This window comes from Humulus lupulus, chromosome 2 (genome assembly GCF_963169125.1).
Source record: "Humulus lupulus chromosome 2, drHumLupu1.1, whole genome shotgun sequence".
In the NCBI taxonomy this organism is placed as follows: domain Eukaryota; kingdom Viridiplantae; phylum Streptophyta; class Magnoliopsida; order Rosales; family Cannabaceae; genus Humulus; species Humulus lupulus.
In genome coordinates, this window is record NC_084794.1 from 4,360,344 (window position 1) to 4,371,390 (window position 11,047).

Consider the following 11,047-nt stretch of genomic DNA (forward strand, 5'->3'; position numbering starts at 1 on the left):
TAAATTAAAAAAAACGATTAAACTCAATAAAACCATTGGATTAATGGGTGATTAGTGTGATTTCAAAGACGTTTATTTTTTAATTTATAGTTAGTTTTTATGCTTTGTAACGTAGTTAGAAAGGAAAAAAGCACATTATTATATCACAAATAAAAACAAAAAGACAAAAGAGTCCCTACCATATGAGCCATGAGGGTACCCCACACAATGTCCATTGTCGGCAACAAGACCTTTTTTTTTATATATATATATATTTATTTTTTGAGTTTTGATAATAATGTGTGGAGAGAAAAGAAAGAACCAATTTTTATGGTTCATTTGGATTAAGAATCATTTTCTGTTGTATTGTTTATATTTATTAACCAAAACCCAATAAATAGTAGCATGGATGGTACAAAATATGGAAAATAACCTAAGAAAAAAAATAAATAAATAAATAAAAATTCTAGTAAAGAGAAAAATGGCCCATAAAGCATCTTTCCCTATTCTATGTTAACATAGAAACTTATATATAGCCTCCAAATATGAAAAAGACAATAAAAAAGAACAAACAAAAATCTCAACAAAACTTTGAAATTTATGAAGAAAAAAAAAGAGAGAAAAATCTAAACCTAACCCTTAAAAATAAGGGATACCCTTTTTTTTCTCAACTCCCACCCATCTTGCCCTGCTAGTTACCATCTAAGATATATATACATTGTGGCTTTTTCCATTGCCTCTTGAGTTTGGCTCAATGTTTAGGTATGTACAAAATCCTATCTCCCTCAATTTTCTCTTCTCCTCTCCTACCATTGTCCCTAACTCCTCTTGTAAAGAAAAAAAAAGTCATCTTTATTGGTTCCATGATCTCAAGTATGGTTTTCCCATTGGATCTTGTAAACTCGAGCTCTGATGTGGCGGCAAGCCAATCCACCCTATATCATCGGGCATCAAGGAAGAAGTGGCGGCTTCACGCCCACTCATGTAGTCGAGCGAGTGACTTGATTGCGGTAGGACATTGTTGATAGCAGGAGTAGCCCTTCCCATCATTTCGTAGGTTCTCGATGTGATGAATTGGTTCGATGGGGGCATTGAATGATGGTACGGACTACTTGAATGTAATTGGTTGCACTGAGATAGGACGCTGAATAAACTCTGGTCTTCACCACTCACACTCCCCATGCTCTGACTGGGAACACTAGCACCACCTGACCCAGTCCATCCACCACGAGCTCGATGCTCACCAGGAAACCAGTTGTGTAAATCTCCACCGTTTAAATTAGTCTGGATAGGTGGTGGTGGTATTGGGACACCATTGACAGCCCAATCATGCATATGGACTGGGGCCAACTGCTCTTGCCTTGGGATTAAGAATCTACCTCCATCAGGATACAAGTTGGCAGATAGGTTGTGTGGTCGTTGTTGTTGGTAAACATCACTCTCTCTCTTTTGCCTCTGCTCCACTGGCAATGATGGATGTGACTGCTCCTGAAAATGCCCAGCAAACTGATCACCTTCCACGAGCATACTGTTTGCAGACTGGAAATCCAACCCCGTCGTCGGTTTCTGCTGATGATGGTAGGATAACACCCCCTGGCCCTTAAAAACAGATTGAAACAACTCATTCCGATGTAGGTTAGAGTAAGAACCAAAGGAACCATCATCTGATTGTCTAAAGGATATACCCTCAGATTGTCTATGCACCATATCTTTTTCGGTGTCTCCCACTCCTAAGTTGGACTCCAGATCAATCAAGTGTGTTTTTTGCTCATCATTTACTTCTAAGTTGGACTCCAGATCAATCAAGTGTGTTTTTTTCCCATCATTTACTCCTAAGCTGGACTCCAGATCAATCAAGTGTGTTTTTTGCTCATCATTTGTTTTGGGATGTACAATTGACAATCCATCATCAGATGCATATTCATGGGTTGCTGTAGAATCATAGTAGGAATGTGAGATGTTGTTACGTGCAGGCCAAACATCATCATTACAGGATAGCTGTACTCCCTGACTGGTGGCAACATCAGCAGTGTTCACAACTCCTGAGTACTCGGGCGGATTCAAATTAACATGATCCGATTTAGAGACAATATGTTCTCCAGAATCACTATCCGTGGAGTTTACCTCTTGGCCAGATACAAAGTGCTCTTGAGACTGTTGCTCTGGGGAGCCAGATACAAAGCGCTCTTGAGACTGTTGCTCTGGGGAGCCAGATACAAAGCGCTCTTGAGACTGTTGCTCTGGGGAGCCAGATACAAAGCGCTCTTGAGACTGTTGCTCTGGGGAGCCAGATACAAAGTGCTCTTGAGACTGCTGCTCCGGGGAGTCAGATACAAAGTGCTCCTGAGACTGCTGCTCTGGGGAGCCAGATACAAAGTGCTCTTGAGACTGCTGCTCCGGGAAGCCAGATACAAAGTGCTCCTGAGACTGTTGCTCTGGGGAGCCAGATACAAAGTGCTCCAGAGACTGTTGCCCTGGGGAGCCAGATACAGACTTTTCAGCATGCTCCAGTGCTGGTACAAGGTCTTCTGCAATTTCTATGTGATCCTGAAGTGCAGACTCATGGCTCCCCCTATCCTCGTCATCCTAAAATTCCCATTACAGATGAACATGTTATAGACAGCAGTGCTGGTAAACACACATTTAAAGCAAAACAAAAATACTGGTAAGACACATTTAAGCAAAACAGAGCCTGAATCACAAACCTGTGTCAGCATTTTGAATTTTTCATTAATCTCCTGCTCCAAAGACATCCTCATTTGGCTTCTCTGGGAATGCAAGTCTCTCCAATTTGCAAATGCTGCTGGGAGAGCTTTAGTTGCTAATTGCATCCTACATGAATAAGAGTAAGCTTTGAGGAGGGAAATACTAAAAGATTTTAAGGACTTTTTTTTTAGAAAGAGAGAGTATTACAAGTCCTTTGAAAGCACTAACCAATATTCACGCAACTTCTTCTGTTCTTCTTGAATAAACACCTCGTACGGTTGTACATTAAAACTATTAAGGTTACCTAGAACTCGGTTCAGAGACCTAGACTGGATGCTTTTGCCAGACTGTTTCATGTTCTTAACAATGTCATGTTGCTTCTTGCTAATCTGAAATATAATAAGGCACTAAGTTAATAGCAGGCAAAACTCTGAAAGGAAAAGGGAAAAAACTTGAAACTGAACATGATTGTCTTATCCACTTAAACCTCACAGTAACTTAAGAGTACCTAAGAAAAGAAAAAAGTCTGAACCAAACATTTAGAATTTAGAACCTTAGAACCAATTATTTTTTATAGTTAAAGTGCTTTTTTTCCACTGGCATAAAAAATTGGAATGAAGTGTTGCACCACATCCAATCCAGTGTTTCCAGCACACTCAGCAATTGTATTTGTGGGACAAGCTTGCAACCAGTTCTGCTGTAACCATCTCTGAATAGCAGAAATCAGGTGGTGTCCAATAATTGTAATTTCTTGTGGAAAGCCATAAAATTAAATTTTCACTTTATAAACAACTTTAATCCAGATAATACACAATAGAATGATCCTCAATCTGAAGATAAATCCAGTATAGCCTGTGGAGTCGCTGATTGGGGTGGCAGAAACTAAACAGTTTGTTCCTAAATGTGAATACAATCTAAACAATATTCAAGAAACTCTAACCTTAAAATATGACATATACATAGCACCATCATTTGAAAGGACATTTTGATGTTGCCGCTTCTCTCCTTTTTTAAATTTTGTTCCAACATCAAGGACATCATCTGAAACAATTGATGGGCTTCCACCATTAAGAGAGCCTTTCTCATGCACCCTGATACCAGTAGAAAGTAGAAACTAATAAGATTTATGCACTGCTGAAAAATGTTTGACAACATAATGAACTAAGCCATAAAATGACCATATTTTAACAAATGAACGAAGCCAAGAAATGACCATTTGGACAAATCGTAGCTGTCACTTGCCAAATAATTCTTATTTTTTTCCTCCACCCCTTTTTTTAGTTAAAAAAATAAAATAAAAATTGTTAATTGGAGTTGAGAAAGATTCAAAGTCAGGATGGTGACCTCAAGTTTTTAAAATTATCAAATCATCAAGAAAAGTTAACGCCAGAGCCCCAATATCAAAGAAAAAAAATCATTGTAATCCTATACTACGTAGTGCACATCCAAAATTAAATAAATAAACACCCTCTTTTACGTTGCATCCATATTATCTTCATCATTTGCTAATGACACGACAAAGGCATTAGCCATTATATCCTGTAAAGAGAGTTTCAGGACATAACTTACATTGCATGTTTGTCAAATGAAAAATCAAACACTTGTAAGTATTGCAATATGTTCAGCAATCAACCCCAGACTCATTTAGCAGGCTGCATACTCATGGCATAAGACTTCATTACACTTCTCAGCAAAATGAGCTTGGCCAATTGTAAATTTGGCATGTCAAAAACTATAGGCTCAAAATTATTGAAATCTCAAGTGATCTCTATTTACGATTTTTAAAACTTAGAACACTGTTACTAGATTCTAAGTCTTATAAAACCTAAATATTGGATGCTATGCCTTACAACAGCTCACTCCATTACTGGCCCAAAAAATCAAGCATAGCATAGACCCAAAAAAAAATTAACAGCTAATAATATTGATAATAATAATAATAATAATAATAATAATAATAATAATAACAAAATAATTCTTGAAATAAAGGGATAACATTTTGTCTCTTTTTTCCACTAAAATGGAAAGGAAATTGGCCGCATAAAACAGAAAAACGATATTGATCATACATACATAACAGTCATAACGTATGAAAACAATGAAACATATGAACAGCCATGGCCTTCATATTAATATGCAAAGTTTTAAACATTTTTCTAAATGCAGATAAGATCCCAACTGCTAATTCCCATATGAAAGGTAAAATGCTTATAGACAATCACTTTGCTTAAACGTGAGAGAAACCAAAATACTACAAACAGGAAATAAATTTATGTAACGCACATCTGATTTACAAATGTTCCATTTATCAACTTACGTACTTTCATGACCATAAATACTTGAATTAACATTTCCAGTACGAAGAACTTAATTCCTACCTGTTCTTACGGTTTCCCCCTTTAACCATGAAAGAATTCTGATTGTCACTGCTACATGCTTTCTCATCCGCAACCCAAGAACAAGATTCAGATGAAGCAGCAACATTGCCCTCAAGAACACGAAATCTAGAGTCATTTGCAGATAAAGAATTTCTTTTCTCCATATCATTTTTTGATCTGCATAGAATTAGATACAATGAAATAAGTTTGAAAAACATTTTTTTTTTTTAAAAAGAAACGGGATCAACTAGAGAAATAAGGCATTGGACATGCCAGACACACAGAGCTTGAAAAAGAAAGAAAGACAGTCAGCAGCAATAGCCAGAGGCTTAATATACAGAGTATTCCTCCATAATTGCTCAGCATTTTAGACACTTAATTTATACAGAATGAAAGCCAAAAATGTCTCTCATCAGAATTTGACCACCTAAGAGTATATTATGAGAGCAGATTGCTCTTCAGAAAACTTGAAGATAATGGAGGACTCCAAGATATCTTGCTAATTTATTGGAACAGGGAGAAAAACATAAGATCCAAGTACTCCATTAGGATATAATTCAATAAAAAGCAGGTGAAAATGTTCTATTATGTGTGCATTACAGCAAACATAAAGATAATGGAGAGCTTCAAATTATTCTGCAAATTTATCAAAACAGAAACAAAATAGAAGTTTAAATACAGAAGATGCAAGGAAGTGATCAATTTCAGTGATCATTATTTTTTTTAAGAAAAAAGTGCAATGGATTAACCTTTGTATCTTCTGCACAATTTCCTTTTCTGGATCTTTACAATTATGAAACCTCTCCTTCAGCTTCACTAAAGATTCAATCATACTGCCAAATGCATCAAAACATTGCAAAAGTTGTCAGGAACCACATCCAATTTGAAACAGCATAAACTTTTGGAAAGGAAAAAAAAAAAGGCAACATTGTACATACTTATTGTGATATTTATGCAATTCAGTATAATATGCTTTCTTTTCTGTCTTCAAATGCTGATCTCGCTGACAAATTGCATCAGGATGAAGATCGCCTGAACAAAGTGAAGCACCCCTGCAAACCGAACACCCAGAAAGTTTCATTGAATCTTACTATGCAGGGACAGACCTGTTTAATAGTGTGAGGCTGAAGCCTACCCTTTCCCCACTCAATTTTTTTTTAACTTATTTGTTAATTTTCTTATAAAAATGGCAAAAAAAAATCCAAAAAATTCCTAAAAATAAGAAAATTTTCATCTAATCTCCTCCTAAAATTAAAAATTATGATATAGCCCCCTCATAAGAAATTCTAGCACCGTCCTGTTACTATGGACTTGAGTCAAATAAGAAAGAAAGAAATTCAACTACCAATAGACCTAGTGGCTCCAATAAAACTCAAAGCAATAGGAATCGTGGTAGACTCAGGAATAGTAGTAACTATTTACCCTCTATCCAGTCTCTGTATTGTAGCTCAATTCCAGAGAACATGGAGGTAATTTCCCAATACACAAATCAGTCATTTGGCTTGATTATTAAACTTTATTTGAAACCAACACTTATACAATTTTGAACTATGTACTCTTTTGGGGCAGCTTAATTAAGTTCACCTCTACTAGGAGAAAAGAAGACGCTTAACTTGCTAAAATCTCAAATTAGCAAGCTACCTACGAATTAGGTTTAAAAACATTATTACAAGACTCTATGAGAGAAAATTCTTTAGAAAAACATAGAAGGAGATAGTAAAGCCATACGACCAAAGTGCCAAAAATCAGCAGATGAACATGAAACGAGAATGGACCATGTCAATGTCAAAAGTAAAATGTATCGTTCATCAACTTGAGTACACTGCCAATGCCATGAGCATGCACAAGAACCCGATAACTACTATAACAAGGGATTTCAAAAGATATTTATACCCATAGCCCAACTATCATGTAACAATACTTGCCAGTTGAGAAAAGGGCTTCCAAAATGAAAGTTATCCCCAGCTAGTAGTGCTTTCAAAACTTTCTCGGCCTCTTGATCTCTAGGAAGAAACTGCATAAGATGGTTTCTCTCACTTTCAGATAGACAAGTCTCCCAGACCTACAATGTCAAGACAAAGGGCAGTAATGAGTTTTGTGGACAACATAGTCCATACATAATGAACTGTGCATAACCATATAAAAAAAATTAAAAAAAATAAAAACCCTACCTCATAGGAGAGCACCTCTTTAATGTTTTCTAATTCATAAATTTCCGGAGGAACAGCACAAACATCAGCTATAATGTTTGAACCATGAGGAGAAGAACCGAAAAATGGCTTCAAGTCTCTCCAATTTATGCCAATTTGTTCTTTTCTGGCAATGACTCTTTTGTGATTTCCATCCCACTCGAGAGAAATGTGAGATCTTATGTTTGAATCATATTGTGACAACCCTGTATTCTTCCGTTTTGTTCTATGCTGCTCCCTTCCATAGCAGCCCACAATATTGGTACTATGCAAGCGTTTTCTCCACTGATCGGCTGCCATTGGCACAAGTCTCAAAGAGAATCCCCCACAGGTTTAATTAGCAGTGTCCTTCATAAGCAATCTGACAACATTAAAAAAAAAATATTTTTTAATTATCTACAGAAACACGCACACGCAACAAAGCCCAAGTCTTTAGGAAGCATGCTACTGCTACCCTTCCAAAGACATAAAAACATAGGAAGAGGTGATCAAATCCATAAAAAACAAATATGCAAGTAAAATGTTATTAAACTGTATATATAAGAGGCTGAACAGCAATACCCATCATGCACATGGTCCCGTAAATTCAATATAAGACAGGTGAATCTTTTAAATTTTAATATAGATAGCATGCAGAGCCAAAAAGTTAACTTTTTTTTCCAATAAACTCTTCAATCCATATTCTATTAAAAGAGACCATTTATTTGCTCATTGAACAAGCCCAATGCAACAAACTGGGTAAGAATTTGAATTAAATTTCTTTCATTCTAAATCTGTGAATAAGATTCATTATTAAAGAAAACTAAGTGGCAATTGTGGAGTTAAAACCACATAAATCTGCATAAGCATCTCGATGATGGAAAATTAAGAATACGAAATATATGATATTACACTTCGACAAGTAAAACAATCAATTCAACTAATTAATGCTAAGAAAACGTCTCCAACCAATTCTAACCACTAAAAATTAAACCAAAAATGGCTAAAACTGAACAAATTAAACAGTAGAAAGAAAAAAAAATCCAGACTTACAAACAAGCAAATTGAAATAAAGAAGCAATTAACGAAGAACGAATGCGACAGGACTCAAACCCCTCGAATTAACTAGATAATTACAAAACCCAACAGCAGTATAATTAAAATTAACAAATTCGAAAAGAGAGTAAACGAAACGAGACAAGACGAACATATTACAATACAAATAAAAAACAATAAAAAAAAATTCCGGTAATATATACCTTGCTTGCGGAGAAACTGGATAAAGGAATCCCTAGCTGATGAAGATTAAAGAAAAGAACAGTCGATTGAGATTGCGAAAAGCGAAGAGAATAAGAAGAAGATGGCGACGATGATGGAAAAGTTTGCCCTAAAAATACTTACAGAAGATATAGATATAGATAGAGAGAGAAAAAGAGATGAGTGAGAGAGAGAGAAGGTTGGGTTTTGTTTCTTAGTTTCTTCTTCGTAAAATCCCAAAATGGTTCTTCTCGTTCTGAGAAGTGAGAACCGTTAGTTTTTGCATTGAATGGTTCGTTCGCGCGCGCTTGGGCTCGGCTTGGCTGGTGCAGCCATGGCTCAGTTTCGTAATCTAATAGGCCTAATCCTAACTAAAAGCCTAGCTAGCAAGCCAGCCCAGCACTAGAAAACAGCAGTGGAATGGTTATGGCTTTGTTTGTTGTGAGTTGTGACTCTCTTTCTCTTCTTCACTCCTCAACCTCAACCAAACGTTTCATTTCGTTAATAGGACAATATAACAATGAAACGTGGCACATTGTGAGGCTTTTTTAGTTTAGGTAAGAATCTTAATTAATTATACCAATTAATTTTGGGATATCTACAATTTTATTTATTAGTATTTTTTTGTTTACAAGTCAAAGAATTATATTAAGAATAAAAAAATGGTGGAGGAAATACCTAACCAATGAGCTAATTGTCTAGTTATAGATTATACGAAGTTAAAAGATAAAGCGACTCGTGTGAGACGAAGTTCTCCTTGAAAATTTAGACAATTCGGTTTGAGAACATCCAACTGAGCAGTTCGAACAAAGTAAATTTGAGCTAAAAATATGAAATTATAATATTTGTTGATATATGAGACTGAGCTATCTTTAAAAATTTAGACAATACTACTTAAGAACATCCAACTGAACAATCTTAAGATAAAATTAGGATAATTTTTCTATAAGGATTTCACTTTAAGCCCTATCGGTGGGGCTCTCAGTGTTTCTCGACTCGTGAACAATTTTCGGTGCGATTTTTTTTATGACCGTGTATATTGTAGCTATTTAGAACATCTTGCAAATTTTTAGAAAATTCTAAATAGTTTACAGTACCAAAAACTAGGTTCAAACATGTTATTTTTCACGCGTGACTAATTTTTGTTATGCGTGTGGAAAACAACATATTTGAACCTAATTTTCGGTACTGTAAACTATTCGGAATTTTCTGAAAATTTGCAAGATGCTCTAAATAGTTACAATATACACGGTCATAAAAAAAACAATCGCGCCGAAAACTATTCACAGATCGATAACACTGAAAGTCTCACCAGTAGAGCTTAAAATGAAGCCTCTATAGGAGAATTCCCCTGCAAAATTATACTTTATATTTAAATACTCACTTAATTTCTTTTTTTTTAAAGGGTATACCCACTTAATTTAAAAAATACTAAATTATACCTTGTACTAATACAAAATAAAGTTACCTTTGGAAATTTAAATATTAACAAAGCAAATTTGAGCAGAAAAAAAACCATAAGGCAATACGAAATTATGCTCTTTATATTCAAATACCTACTTAATTTCTCTTTCTTTTTTTAAAGGATACCCACTTAATTTCAAAAATACAAAATTATACTATATGTATTTCACCTTATTTCTGTATAAAAAAAATTGTAAAAAACGACGCCGTCTGTGGGAATCGAACCCACGACCACATGGTTAAAAGCCATGCGCTCTACCGGCTGAGCTAAGACGGCCTTTTTGTTCGTAAATTTTCGTGATAAAATATTTAAAATTTATTTTTTGATCTCATTATTGGATTGGAACAAACAAGTACAAATGTTTTTGGCCACGGTGTTCTTCCGGCTAATCCCATTTATTTTGGGAAAGTTACACAAATATTAATATATTTAGGATAAATTACTTAGACAATCAATACATTAATTTAATTTATTTGTACGGTCAAAATTAGATGCCACAAAAAATCAGTGTAAATTTTTATTGGAAATTTTTTCCAATATTGCTTTGTAAGTTTTATTGTAAGTATGTTTTCCCGTATTCTTGTGATAAATTTTTGTTAGTGTTTACTAATTAGAACAAATTTTTCTTATGGGGCATTTACTAAACTACTTTTAGAATTGGAATCGGAATAAATTAATGCATAAATAGATGGGAAAACAATATTAAAGAATTTGAATCATTATTTGTATTGTGTTGTTTACTAAAAATTAAGTAGAAAGATTATCAGAATCATTTTTATTTTGTTTACATAATCAGAAAATGGAATTGAAATGTTAAAATCACCTAAATTATGTATTTTTATTAAACAAAATTAAAGTTTGTGAGATGGATTTTTAAAGGACAAAATTGTATTTTGATTTTTAATATTAAAAAAGTAAATTAAAAAGAGAGAGAAATCATTGAAAATACGTTTATTAAAATGTAATCATAATTATAATGAATCAATAGAGAAATTAATGGGAATAAAATATGAAAGAGTCAATATTTGTATTATGTTGTTTACTAAAATTATTCAGAAATGAAATAGAATCATTTTATGTTGTTTACATCATTA

The 11,047-nt window shown here is 34.5% G+C and overlaps 1 protein-coding gene and 1 non-coding gene across 3 annotated transcripts; both read right to left on the reverse strand.

The window, feature by feature from the left end:
• Positions 1–443: 443 nt before the first annotated feature.
• On the reverse strand, positions 444–8,855 carry LOC133816970 (uncharacterized). Of its 2 annotated transcripts, none has more exons than XM_062249333.1 (10): positions 8,491–8,855; positions 7,235–7,707; positions 6,989–7,125; positions 6,002–6,115; positions 5,813–5,896; positions 5,064–5,240; positions 3,626–3,776; positions 2,914–3,074; positions 2,685–2,811; positions 444–2,565 (listed from the first exon to the last, which is right to left on the reverse strand). In XM_062249333.1, the coding sequence occupies exons 2-10, from the start codon at positions 7,550–7,552 to the stop codon at positions 832–834; spliced, it is 3,003 nt and encodes a 1,000-aa protein (XP_062105317.1). In that variant the 5' UTR covers positions 7,553–7,707; positions 8,491–8,855; the 3' UTR covers positions 444–831. The 2 variants fall into 2 exon arrangements, with proteins under 2 accessions (XP_062105317.1, XP_062105316.1); XM_062249332.1 differs by having other exon boundaries at positions 7,235–7,613; positions 8,491–8,853.
• Positions 8,856–10,156: 1,301 nt separating this feature from the next.
• On the reverse strand, positions 10,157–10,229 carry TRNAK-UUU (transfer RNA lysine (anticodon UUU)). Its single transcript has one exon. It is a non-coding gene; the product is annotated as a tRNA-Lys (tRNA).
• Between the last annotated feature and the right edge of the window lie 818 nt (positions 10,230–11,047).